The following is a 15,000-nucleotide window of genomic DNA, read 5'->3' on the forward strand; positions in this document are numbered from 1 at the left end:
CTCGTATCATTTCATTAATTGAAAACAAAACAAACAAATTATCATATCATACATAATACAAAATTTCAAAACACTCGACTGGAATCAAACAGAATTTGAAAGCCTGGAAAACGTAACTATAAAATTTCCCATTTACACATAAACAGAGAATCCGCAATTCACACTATTCATTGTGCGTTCAGAATGCCCCCACATACATCATCGACCTGAAACAATACAATCAACAAACGAAAAAATAAATATGGAATAATTATTTCTCTCTCTCTCTCTCTCTCTCTCTCTCTCTCTCTCTCTCTCTCTCTCTCTCTCTCTCTCTCTCTCTCTCTCTCTCTCTCTCTCTATATATATATATATATATATATATATATATATATATATATATATATATATATATATATATATATATATAATATTTACAAGATCTCTGTTCCTCATCACAGAGCCCTTACAGAACTGTTTAATGCACGAGACTAGATCCTCATGGCTGAACTGTGTACAATGATGTAGAGGTAATACAAACTAAACACTGCCTTGAGAGAGAGAGAGAGAGAGAGAGAGAGAGAGAGAGAGAGAGAGAGAGAGAGAGAGAGAGAGAGAGAGACCTTTATAAAACCTTCTGGAGAAACAAGCACGGTGAAATATATTTCTTGCATTTTAAAAGCAAAGTCTTATATACGCAAAGTGAGTTGTTGAACGCAGATCTATTACGGAGAGAGCAAGAAGCTATGCAAAATGTAATGTTTCATCAACGTCACGCAAATTAGCACGGTGAAGTAAGAAGCTTAAACAAGAGACAAAGGAATGGCAGAATAAAGAAAACGAAATGTTCGGGGGCAGACAATAAAACACCTCATAAAATAAACGGATTTGCACAAGCGAACACGTTTCAGAACAGGGGACGTAAAAGCAGGAAAATTAGAGCACACGCAAGGAAAACGTGTCCTTCGTGATACCTGATTTCTCCTAGATCACACCGGTCATTTGCAATATTTTTTTTACAAATATCTCTCCCCCTATTCTTCATATATTTTTTTTCAAATGGCCCGTGAGTACTTCAGAAAGCTTCACAAAATCAGTTTTTTTGGTGTGCGCTAAAATCGCCCCATCAAAACAGCAGTACTCTAAAGGATGTCCGGAACATTAGCTATATCCTAGAAAAATTGCCTATTAAATAGCCGCAGTCAACTGATAAAGAAGAAGGCGCAGAATATAAAGGAAACGGAAGCACAAACGTAAAACCGCGCCGTTATGGAAATAGACAGAAAGTAAGGTTAAACAATGCTTTTTGGGATGGCCGTAATGTTAAAGCATTTTCTAGATCTAAAACAAGTTAGCAAAAATGGGTTGCAGTTTGGAGAAAGCATACGAATTCAGTGTTACAAAGACGGAAAGACAGCGCCTAAAAACAGGGCCTTTCACTATCTCTCTTCACACACATACACACACACGCACACATACACATACATGCATACATGTCTAGAGTGATATATACAATATACATATATGTGTGTTTGTGTGTGCGTGTGTGTATATACAGTATATCGCTCTATATATGTATGTATGTATGTATGTATGTATGTATGTATGTATGTATGTATGTGTGTGTGTGTGAGAGAGAGACTATAAAGACCGCGTTTTTACGCGCTATCTTTCCGTCTTCGTAATACTGAATTCGTACACTTTCTCCAAACTGCAACCCATTTTTGTTAGCACTTAAACGCTTGTGTATAATCCCATCTTGTATGCATTAATGAAATTAGCACATAGGGAGGGCAACAAGAAAAGTGAACATTCATTGTTGCTACTGGAGAACAGAGTGTAGGGAGTTGAAAAGTTCTCAATTTAGCAGCATTTTCCTGCGCATGCGCCCTTTAACTTCTTTCAAATAGAACGACCAAACAGGATAAGCTGGGAGGAAAAATATAATGGAATATATGACAGCATTTAGGAAAATATTACAGAAACAATTTCAGTGAGTGACGGGCCAAATAAAAACATACATAGAGGAAAGATACACAAAATATATATTCCACTCATTCCTATTTTGTAACAGGATTCTGCAGCGAACAAACAAATTATAATTAAGTGGAATGAAGTAAGAACTTTTTTCGCATGTAAATAAGAATCTTACAAAAATAAATTCCCAAATTCCCATTTTTGGCGAATACGTTTGGGGAACGCTCTGAAATAGCAATCTTTTCACTCCACTATTACTCCATATGGTCTCTCTCTCTCTCTCTCTCTCTCTCTCTCTCTCTCTCTCTCTCTCTCTCTCTCTCTCTCTCTCTCTCCCCGCGCCCATGCAGCCGATCTCTTCGTTTTGAAATCCATCTTAACGACTCAACGACTTTTTCTAAGGGAATAATATTATATATATATATATATATATATATATATATATATATATATATATATATATATATATATATATATATATATACATACTGTACATATGCAATAAATCAATTAATTCAGCACACAATATGCTACCTAAGAAAAAACATCACTTTCAATTATATAATTTTACGAGGTCATTGTCTAAACAGAAGACAAACATCTTGACTTGAACCTCTCTCTCTCTCTCTCTCTCTCTCTCTCTCTCTCTCTGCTTTGAAACCCACCATGAGCATTCAACGACTCTCTATCGAAGGGAATGCCGAGGCGGCAAGCGTTTGAGGGTTCCAGTCTTGATTTAATGCCGGTTAGATGAAACGTTTGCGTCGGATTGGTCGCCCCTTCAGGGGGGAGTTGGGCCGTACACGGCCTCGTTCTACCGTTTACTGCTCGGCCCACGGCTGCAATCTCGAATTTTGATTGGCTTCGGTAAGGAGGTGGTGACTTGGGCATCTTGTTTCACGCCCCCGAAACTGGGTACAGGTTTTTCTTTAAGAGGTTTCGTTTAGCCTATTAAGGGTATGTGTGAGGGAATTTTCCGCATTCTAATTCCCGTGATTCCTTTGGATTCTCTTGTTGCTGTAAATGTTCTTTCCTTTCAAAACGGTACATTGGAACGTAGAATCAGATGCTTTTACATCTAATTTTTTTTATATAAAGACGTACATGAATTTAATTTCTACGCTTCAATGTACCGTTTTGAAAGGAGAGGACATTTACAGCAACATGTTAAAATAAGAAAAATTTAAACTTTATCTGAATACAATTATACTATTAAGAAATAAAATGTAAAATATATAATCTGTACAATTCACTATGTCAATATAGTGCAAAATCATTTTTGTAATATGTTAATATTAAGGCCACAGTAAGAAAAATTGTACCTTTACCTAAATAAAATTGTGGCCAAACCACACTTTACATCACTCTTACTAATACTCAACTTTCTAAACTATTCCCTACCATGGTTAGCTAGCTAACTGCCCTCATTCTTTTTCACCCATCTTACCTATCAGCTAAAAAAAAAAAAAAAAATTAGATAATATCGCATGATACATGAAAAGCCAAGGGAATCATGGGAATTAGAATGTGGAATATTCACCAGGGATGAGAATATTAAGTCAGAACACTTTCCCCAAGAATCAAGTATAAGTGGAAGTAATGTCTATACAGATTCGAAAACGAAAAGGAAATCTTCACCCATAAGATTCGATGGCACTGAGGGATCAAGGTAAGTGGTATTATAATGTTAGATAAAAAAAGAAAAATTCAAATCAAAGCATATATATATCTATATATATACATACATTCATACACATTATATATATATATATATATATATATATATATATATATATATATATATATATATATATATATATATATATATATATTCATATGCAATAAATCAATTACTTCAGCCTATAATATACTACCTAGGACTTAGTCACATTCATTTATATAATTTTAAGAGGGCACTGTTTGCACAGAAGACAAATTTCTCTCTCTCTCTCTCTCTCTCTCTCTCTCTCTCTCTCTCTCTCTCTCTCTCTCTCTCTCTCTCTCTCTCCTGACATTCGATCACTGATTCTTCTGTGATATTCAAAGGCCATTAAAGCGTTTTTGAAGCATTTTACTCAGTCAACATCTTCACGAGCAACGAAGTCTGAATTCCTGTTATACTGTGTCTGAATTTCTGTTATCCTGTATGTAATAGCACCTGAGGAAATCAAATTGGGTCTTTCGGAAGGAGTCTCACAACATCAGCACTTTTCACAGACGCCTTAAGAGTTTCTTTGAATTCGACGCATTGTCGTCTTCAAGAATACCCACCGAGAAAAGTAAACACGACATTGCAAAGGATAATTTCGGATTTGGAGAATTACGCCGGCGTTCGCTGGCTCTAATATCCTCCTCGTTGCAATGTTGAGCCTGTAATTATTAATTAAGCGACGGATGGATTTTGGGTTAAGCCACGTGAACTTTCATGCAAGACCATTGCAGTTTATTTCTTTATATTCTTTTTTTTATCGTCATCGAATGTTAAAACTCGATCGCTGTCATATTCGCGAGTTTTGTAAGTGAAAGACTTTACTTCAATAAATAAAAAAAAGTAACCACGTTATTTTGGCTTCAATTCTTTTGTAAGTATTGTCAACGGGAAGTACAAAATACAACATATGCTTTTTGCAGCGTCTTTCTGATGCCACAATATCAAAAAATTTACTGCTATTTACCAGCCTCTTTTGTTTTGTTATTTTCTTTTTCCTTTTTGTTATTTTCATAATCTTCAAGATATCTAACGAGGTAATGCCAAGAAAATGAGAAAATCAAATTATTAATTAATTCGAACAGCCACAGCGTACCTAAGCTTTTTATTAAATTCTTGACCTTATATATTCCTGTGTGCTTTCTGAAATTACCGTCAAATCTGTTGATATACTTAGAACAACATTACTCCCCGGGAATATTGCAAATTCGGAGGATTAAAAATAAGTTTGTCAACGTTCCATTAGCTGACAGTACCGACAAGATTTGCGACACGGTAAATGGTTCGAAGTACAAAACCAAGCTTCTCACAGCACCCCAAATCAAGAGTGGCCCGTTTTAAATCACAAAAGGGATTATTAGTCGATTTCTCTTAGGTAACAAAAACACGCCTCTCAAAATAGAAAGGATTAATCTGTTCTGTACCAAAACACATTCCTGGAACTTGGAATCAACTAGTTTTGTGTAGGGAAGAAATAGTGAATTAAACCCTTCGAAGGAACCCTTTGGAATACATTTTACCGAAACAACACCCGCTCTTTTCCTCTTATACGGTTTGCATAACCACGAGAGTCAGCAAATAATCAAGGAGCACCGCCAAATAAATCTGATATAATAAGTAAATTACAACCACACGATGAAATGATGAAGTATGTAGGTTTTCTCTTCATGTGATCCGTAACGGCATTGCATGATATGGCTGCTTCTTGAATCTCATTCTCCTCATCAATGAATACCGTGCACAAGAATCAGTAATGAAAGTTATTTTTTTTTTCAGAGCTGCGACAGGTCTTTCTAGAGCAGTGGTTCCCAACGTGGGGGGTACACCCCCACCAAAGGGGGGTAATTTGATTTTTAAGGGGGGCCAATTCGAGAATGTTTAAACCAAGTTCATGGCCTTTTAGGCTTCCTCCGCGTGAATAGAAGAATCATATATCAGGATTTTAAGAGGTGACTAGGTGGGGCATAGCAAAAAAAAAAAAATAAATAAATAAATAAAAAATAAAAAAGTATCAGGTCATAAAGTTACTCAGTTTTCATTACACACAAGGCCTCAGGGACAAAGCGAGTGACCTTTGATATGTCACAGTAATGGGGTAAAGATTAAAAAAAAAAATTTAAGAAAAGAGACAGATTCAGTCCTTCATATATTCCTAGGCAAAACTATTTATTATTCACACATTTTTTTGCGCCTTTCCCTCGACCTTATCTGTCCCTGCTCTTGTCACGTCCCCCTTCCAACGACTAGAACTTTTATTTTTTAAGGAATGAAGGAAAAGAGTTGTGAAAAAATGTTTTTATCTTTTATTTCGTTTTTCAGGAAAAACATTATTTTTTCGTTTTTTTGTGTTTTTTTCCTTGCATCCAATTTCTCCATTTTTTTAATACCTTACTTATAGTTACTATAGATTTACGATGTTATTTAAGACTCACACCTTCCTTCCAGATTAGAGGAATTTGAGGCTGAGAGACCATTAGTTTTCCTTACTTTCCCTAGTATGAAGATTTAGAGGAATTTATTTTTGATGATAGAAATTCATTTCTCGCTGTAATGTGGTTCGGATTCCACAATAAGCAAAGTAACCAATTGGTTCTTAGCCACGTTAAATAAGTCTAATCCTTCGGGCCAGCCCTAGGAGAGCTGTTAATCAGCTCAGTGGTCTGGTAAAACTAAGGTATACTTAAATTTTTTTTCACTTTTCACACTAATAGATTTTTCTTTCCAGTGTTAAACTGCCTTGTTACCCAAAGCTCTACGCATAATATAAGCACAGTTAGCCATTTTTTTGTAGTTTAGGAAGCAATAGAATGTGAATAAATGTTTACAAATAAAAGATAAAAAACGTGGCCTGTTTTTTCGCGGAAACAAAAATTTTTTCCGGAAAAAAAAAATTGTTTTTTCTGGTTGCAACCCTAAGAAGGAAGGTTTTTTTTTTTATTTTATTTCGACTTTGAACCTTCACCACGCTTTCATTTCAAACCAACCACCCACCACCCCCTTTTCCAACTGACCCTTAGAAGCTGAAAGTAGATTTAATCTTACGAGTGACGTCTTCATTAATTAAACATTCTTTTCCATTAATTAAATCCCTTCTACAGCCTCCTCCTCGGGCGTCACAAAGCTGTTGGCCACCTTTCCCACTTTTTCCAGTAATTGGCTGTATAAAAGATGAAAGGGGCCACTGACTTTATATTTGGAAAATGATTATCTCTCTCTCTCTCTCTCTCTCTCTCTCTCTCTGTTTCTCTCTCTCTCTTTTCTCTCTATGTATTTTCATTTATGTAGGCTGTCAATGTTTTCGTAAGTATATTCATTTGAATAAACATACTACCTGCAGTATATACATGCAGTCTTATAGAGAGAGAGAGAGAGAGAGAGAGAGAGAGAGAGAGAGAGAGAGAGAGAGAGAGAGAGAGAGAGAGAGAGAGAGGACCTTTTCCAAATATAAAGTCAGTGGTCCCCGTCACCCTTCATACAGCACATATCCATTCACAGAATAAAAGAGGGTCAGGTGACCAACAGCTTTGCGACGCCCGTTGAGACAGCAGAAAGGATCTTATTTAATGCAAAAAGGATGTTTAATTAACGGAGGTGCCATTCCTAAGATTAAACCTACTCTAATTTCTATGGCTCAGCTGGAAAGAGTGTGTGTGTGTGTGTGTGTGTGTGTGTGTGTGTGTGTGTGTGTGTGTGTGTGTGTGTGTGTGTGTGTGTGTGTGTGGTGGGCTGTTAAAGGCATGGAAGTGAAAACCAGAAAAAGTAAAAAAAAAAAAAAAAATCTGCTAATATTGAAACAAAAAGATGAAAATAGGAAAAGTCCACGAACATTAAACCGTCTGCATATATATATATATATATATATATATATATATATATATATATATATATATATATATATATATATATATATATATATATAATAAATCACAAAAGTAAGCGCGTTATTTTGTTTATTAGCTAAAGCCGCTGGGAAAGTTCAAAATGAAACGACAGAGTGCCGAGTACTTTCGCGTATTCTAACACATCTTCGGGGCACAAAGATGTGTTAAAATACACAAAAGTACTTGGCACTCTGTCGTCTCATTTTTGAACTTTCCAAGTGGTTTCAGCTATATATATATATATATATATATATATATATATATATATATATATATATATATATATATATATATATATATATATATATATATATATAATACTTAATGGGAAAGGTGGGGTATAACAATGTATCAAAATCCACGGAAATACGGAAATAAACAAAAACAGAAACTATCAGAGGATGAATTCCAAACAGCCGAAGAATCAAAACAATGGTTTATGACGATAAGTATGCGGTTTTTGTTTTATTCAGTTATTATCTCGGTATCTATAACTTTCCTTAGCAGTAGCTCAGAAGCAATTCTGACATCTGCGTGAATTGTAGGATACAACGAACGAGAAATTTACCGCGGTCTTGGGTTTTAACTTGGGTTTCACACTTTGCATTTGATGGCAGATAAAAAAATCTACAATTCGGAAATTAGCTATATCGAAGGGGTAAACTTACCTCATTGCAGAAGTAGGCGTCATCGTGGTACAAGTCAAGTTCATTCGTCTCCTTCAGAGCAACCTTGCTGTTTCTGTTCAGAGGAGAAAAAAACCTGCTTATTTAGAGGTTCAAATACAGGAGATAATTCTGTAAACAAATAGCTCTGAAGTCAAGTATAACTGATAAGAAAATTGAGACGGGACACTACAACAGGAACATTTTTATGTTTATTGGAAAAATATCACAAAGTTCCGAGTGGTAATATGCAATATTTAAAATCTCTGCGATTTCTCTAACGGGGTTAGATAAAATTAAGGCCCCACTGTAAAACTCTCTCGTTTCGTTAAGAGCTAGATTTAATTTCTTATTTTACTCAGTAATATTCACTTTGAGATATCTCTGTAACGTTTTAATCCTTTTTTTCTGAAAGTCATTAGATATTGTCCCACGGGAGGTGATCACCTTTCATCAATTACATTTTCTAAAAAGCATTCACTTATTCCTTCCGAACTGCCTAAATCTTTCTTCCGAATAAGCTTAAGACGCAATTCCCTACTTTTAAATAACTTATACTTCATTTTCTTCATCGGATCAGACTTAATCTAGGTGCCACACTTATTTTCCTCTTTCATCGAATACCAAAATTATTCAACAATATTTCCCTCAATTTCTCCCTTTAATATACGACTAACTCACCAAGTATTCACTAATAATTATGGACAGCATGCAGCATTTGCAATTAGCTAAACGACTGCTCTCATGCAATGAGCTTAATAGCTATCAAGAGCGGATCTGCATTATTCGCTTCGCTAATCGATAAAATTAATTTTATACATGCACACGACACATATATACACACATATATATATACAGATAGACAGATATATAGATAGATAGATAGATATTGATTGATAAATGTGTGTAAATCATAATATACCTTCTAAACATATGATGATGAACCCTGTGAAATAAAACTTCCACAGCACAACAACAGCTGCATAATGCAACTGCACAGAAGTCTAACTAGCATCAATTCGAATCCCCTAAGCACACTGCGCCTCTCACCTCTAACTTGCAAGCATTCGCTTGTCTACGACACCCTCTCACACCAAACCAGTCACTCACGCGTCTACATAACCTAACTTACTTTTCATTTTTATTATCCAGTATAAACATTCAGCAATTTTCGACTAATTAATCTCAACACAATACATCGTCAACTCCATCAACAGTGCATTATTATAAATCATATCATAAATGTATATAATGTTCGGTTGGAATGGAATATAAAATTTAGGACAGAGGCCAAGTGCCGGACCTATGAGGCCATTCAGCGCTGAAAGGGAAAGCTAGAGCCAAAAAGGTTTGAGAGGTGTAACAGGAGGAAAACCTCGCAGTTGCACTAAGAATCAATTGTTGGGAGAGGTTGGAAAGTCAGATGGAAGAAAGAGAATATAAATGGAGGTGCAGTAAAAGGAATGGAAGGGGTTGCAGCTAGGGGCCGAAGGAACGCTGCAAAGAACATTAAGCAATGCCTACAGTGCACCGCCGGAGTTGCCTGTGGCTTAAAACTGTTTTGAACGTGAGAACCAACGGTATCTTAGTAGTAAGTTGGTACATGTAAGAAATATAAGTTTTCTGCATTGGCGATTCAACCTTGAACCAGCAATTAAAAGGATGAACGCGGCTCTGTTGTAAGATGTCCTCTGCAGTCAATCCGACTCAAAGATAGGTCTAGACTCACGAGCAGATAAAATATATACACGTGCGTGCATATCTGAAAATTACCACCTCTGCAAAATTGCCACCCAAGCAATATTTATGTTTTGACAGCGGGAGGCAAATACGAATAAATCTGTCTACATTTCTACCGAATTGCATCAGGAACAAGTTAGTGGATGTTACACACTTTGAAAACCAACGGTAGAATCCATCTGTGTTCCTGCAAGAATTCATAATTGAAATTTATCGTGCTTTCACTAAACGAATATCCTTTTCGAGGTTACATGTATTCCCGAATAATTCCAAACAAATCAAAACGATTTCGAAATCATTTCTGTTCCGTTAAAAACATATTCAAACCAGATGGAATCCGCTATTCAGTAAATGCGTCAGTGTTACCGACAGGAAAAAATGTTATAACCAACTGAACCTGAATACGGGGGATATTTCTCATTTTTTTTCAAACGAAAATGGAAATCTGAGACTATCTAAAGGTATGGGAAATAATAATACGTATTTCAATCGGTTATATATACAATCAATTTTGTGATAACTCCCATCAATGGATGAGTTTTTATGGGTCTATTACAAACAAGCCTTCGACGAAATTTACAGAATAAATTATAATTAAAAAGGGGTTTCCACCAGCTAGCTAACGTAACAACTTTACATGACTACTGATTACTGCTACTATTCAAGATTTTCAAGATTTAAGACATAATGCACATCTTTTAATAGATGTGGAAAGTCGAGTTAGCTAATTACAATTATCTGCAAGAAGTATTAACTAAATACTGCTTCCCTAGGGAGCCCAAATGGCTTGTGATTTTAATGCACAATGTCACAATGTCACAAGGAGCGCGAAGTTGGGGGGTTATGAACCCCTTGGGGATTGAAATGGTCCCAACTTGGGGTCAGTCACAGATAGGAGCAAGATACATTTTTGTTGAGAGAGAGAGAGAGAGAGAGAGAGAGAGAGAGAGAGAGAGAGAGAGAGAGAGAGAGAGAACTATCACCTAAATACACAGTCACGGACATCGCTACGTAATATAAAAATTTAGGCTAAAGAACAAGCGCTGGGACCTATGAGCTCATTCAGAGCTGAAAAGAAAACTGAAAATAAAAAGATCTGAAAGGTGAAACAAGAGGAAGACCTCGCAGCTGTCTGGAGAGGGTGGAAAGCAGGATGGAAGAAAGACAATATGAACGGAGGTACAGTAAAAGGAATGAAAAGGGGTTGCAGCTTGGGGCCGAAGGGACACTGCAATGAACCTTAAAGTGATGCCTACAGTACACCAATCTGTTGTACCTTTTTTTTTACTCTCCGAATTTGATTGCTAATTTGACGGGGGTTATTACAAAAGATTAAAAGGTAATCCTAATATAAATTATTTGGTTACTCTTGTTTCAACGAGGGGGAAATTCATAACATCATAATAAAAATTTCATACTTTGTTATATTATTACGATATACATGGATGCAAATCATTCTTTAAGAATATACGTTGTTACATTATTACGATATACATGGATGCAAATCATTCTTCAATAATACACCTTACATTATTATTACGATATATATAGCCGCAGATCATATTTTAAGAACCAATCAAAATTCCGATGGAAATCAATACCTGTTCCATACCTGACCTTCCCATACGCGTTCAAACTATTACTTACTATTTTATCTAACGAATAATTCTCGATATAACACTGCCACTCCGTCATTTATGCTTCAGACACACGCGCGCAGTCCATCGAAAATAACCAGTGTTAAAATGCATTTCACGAATTCCTCATCGTTTTAAAACAGCTTGATATTTTACAGATATTTTACAGAGAAATATATATATATATATATATATATATATATATATATATATATATATATATATATATATATATATATATATATATATATATATATATATATATATATATATATTATATATATATATATATATATATATATATATATATATATATATATATATACATATATATATATTTATATATATATATTATATATATATATATATATATATATATAAAACAATTAAAAATGGAGATCTATCCCGTCGCCAACAAGACCAGGTAACTGGAAAAGTTCGAGGTCAACATGGATTCTGACCTTTAACCTTTTTCTCTTCATTTAATATTATTATTATTATTATTATTATTATTATTATTATTATTATTATAAAATGAGAAATAAGATCAAAACAATAAGGGCAACAAATAAGAACAAATATTCACAACCGCAGTTAATAACATAAAAGAACCATAGTAAAAATATAATAAAGAACGACAATAACATCAACGAGAATGGAAATAAATGGAAGAAACGAATAAGAACCCCGATAATCATATTAAGAAACACCACGAAACACTTAAGAAATGAAAAGCAGAGTAAGATTTTGTCAACATCAGAACCATTCCTCTGACTGCAGTCACCAGGTCCGTTGCTATCGCTTGTTGAAAGCAGTGCACAAACGCCCACCACAAACTCACTATCTCAAGACAGCCACTCGAAGTTGTCAGGAAGGAAACTTAACTGTCCTACAGTTATGCAACATCTCGAATTACTTAAAGCACAGGGAACCAGACCTACAGATCTTACAGGCTTCCTGTAATAGTGCCTACTGCTTTCTTATCGAAATGCGGGAACTTCACGATTTGTAATACTCTAGGCAGGTGCTGGCAGAGCGAGAGAGAGAGAGAGAGAGAGAGAGAGAGAGAGAGAGAAGTTCCTCATGGGATGGGTGGGTACCGTTCTCAGCTAGCACTCTGTTGGCCCAGCGTTCGATTCTCTGACCGGCCAATGAAGAATTAGAGGAATTTATTTCTGGTGATAGAAATTCATTTCTCGGTATAATGTGGTTCGGATTCCACAATAAGCTGCAGGTCCCGTTGCTAGGTAACCAATCGGTTCTGAGCCACGTCAAATAAATCTAATCCTTCGGGCCAGCCCTCTCTAGGAGAGCTGTTAATCAGTAAGTAAACAAAGTGATGCGACATGTTTCCTCGTCATCAGTCACCAAGTCAGATATAACATATATTTGTCCCTTAAATACACTTTGTTTTAACCCTACCTAACACCTTCCCTAGGGCCTTCTGGTACATGTCCCTCTCAGACGACCCTTTAAAAGAGAAAATACATTTAATCATAAGAGTGATGCCTTCATTAACGAAACTTCCTTAAGCCTTAATTAAAGTCCTTTAATTAAAGTCCTTTCTACAGTCTTCATACCCATCACAAAAGTCCGCATCCCGACTATTGCTACTGAGCTCGCAGCCTCTAATTAATCAGATCTTTTCGCCCGCACGTTTCTTTTCCATTCATTGGAAAGGCGACAGAAAGGGTATTAGTCATTATTAGGAGGCACTATTTCCATTTTACACGTTATTTCTGGAATCTCTCTCTCTCTCTCTCTCTCTCTCTCTCTCTCTCTCTCTCTCTCTCTCTCTCACTAAATCTTTATTTCCACCTCTAACATTGCTTTCATGTTTTTATTTGACTATGTAATGAGAACAAATGGATGTAAGCATATACTTTTCATTTTCCATTTCATAAGGAACAAACCATACGCATGAATTCACTAGTTATGTCCACAAGACCATATTAAAACACATTGAAGAGAGGGAGAACAACATCAAATATAATTAGCACCTTTGAGTCTAAATTATACAATATCAGAATTATGGGATATATAAGTTCAACTAATCAATAACCTCAGCTATTTCGTAGTTAACCCTGCATCTAATTGATCTAAGTGAAATGGCATCTACAGCCAAATGTACTCACTATTCACTACACCAATAATTAGTAAATAGTTGGTACCACAGTTTTAGGGATATTTATACATTGTAACTGCTGTACTGTACGTGTACAATAAGTACGCCAACGTACAGCGTTCCTGCATATCAATAAACATTTGACAGTACCGGCCTTCTACAAGTTTCCATTAAAAATTCCATATTTCAGAGTATGAAGTCTCCATGTCCAAATTAGTGCATAAAATCACAGACCTACAATAAAATAAAAATCGAACTAGCAGAAAATAAACGAAAAAAGGATGGGATTCAAAAAGTAAAGAGTTAGAGCTACTTAACCTAATCCTCAGAAGATACAGGTACCTTAGAGATTGTCAAGATCTTCCTCTACAAATTTTAGAACCATCGACAACGGAAAGATGAGCCGAAAGTACCGTACGGATTTTTACCTGATAAAGGAACTCGAAGGAGTCTTTTTTTTTTCAGAATCTGCAGGGAAGACACGTACTCCTCCGATTGCCAGTGAACGTGCCCAGGGAATGTCTTGGCAAAGGACTCCTTTTCACACACACACACACATACACACGCCTCCCAACTTCCTACTTCTCCACCTCTCTCTCTCTCTCTCTCTCCCCGTCTAGATCCTACTGCTTTGCATCCAACAAGCAGACGGAACGACTGCTTGTCGGTAGGAGACAATGCAATGGCAAGAACCTTCTGTGTTCGGTTTTGGACGGACATTGGGTTCATAAAACGTTTAATCTGGATTCCTCGTTTTTTTTTTATTTATTTATGTTTTTTTGCGAACTGTTTATTACAGTCTTGTTCTGGTTATTTATCTATAGCTTTTTAATTGATATAATAGATTCTCCAAAGTTGGGTTAACTGGATTTAAAATAAATAAATGTTTTCTACATCTCCCGGTTCATTAATGAGAAAGACTGGATTGGATTAAAGAATTTAGGCCAATGTCCAAGCTCTGGGACCTACGAGGTCATTCAGGGCTGAAAGGGAAACTGAGAAAAGAAAGATTTGAAAAGTGTAACAGGAGGAAAACCTCGCAGTTGCACTATGAAACAAATCTTAGAGCAGGGTGGAAAGTTAGATGGAAGAAAGAGAATATGAACGAAGGTACAGTAAAAGGAATGAAAGGGGTTGCAGCTAGGTGCCGAAGGGACGCCACAAATAACCTTAAGTAATGATTACATTCCGCAACGTGAAGTGTACTGACGGCACTAACCGTCCCCCCCCCCACGGGGTGTAATAATACAACATTTAAAGATGCTCCCACCTGTTCGCAAGTGCCTTT

The 15,000-nt window shown here is 35.9% G+C and overlaps 1 protein-coding gene across 1 annotated transcript in view; it reads right to left on the bottom strand.

Annotated features, from left to right (window-relative positions):
- Positions 1 to 15,000, bottom strand: part of LOC136826021 (uncharacterized 29.1 kDa protein in cryB1 5'region-like) — a 76,357-nt gene that overhangs the window by 60,493 nt on the left and 864 nt on the right. The window contains exon 2 of the mRNA XM_067082880.1: positions 13,010 to 13,057. Within this exon, the coding sequence (XP_066938981.1) occupies positions 13,010 to 13,057 (48 nt within the window). The remainder of the gene's footprint in view (positions 1 to 13,009; positions 13,058 to 15,000) is intronic.

The sequence above is a fragment of the Macrobrachium rosenbergii genome, chromosome 40 (assembly GCF_040412425.1).
Source record: "Macrobrachium rosenbergii isolate ZJJX-2024 chromosome 40, ASM4041242v1, whole genome shotgun sequence".
In the NCBI taxonomy this organism is placed as follows: Eukaryota; Metazoa; Arthropoda; class Malacostraca; order Decapoda; family Palaemonidae; genus Macrobrachium; species Macrobrachium rosenbergii.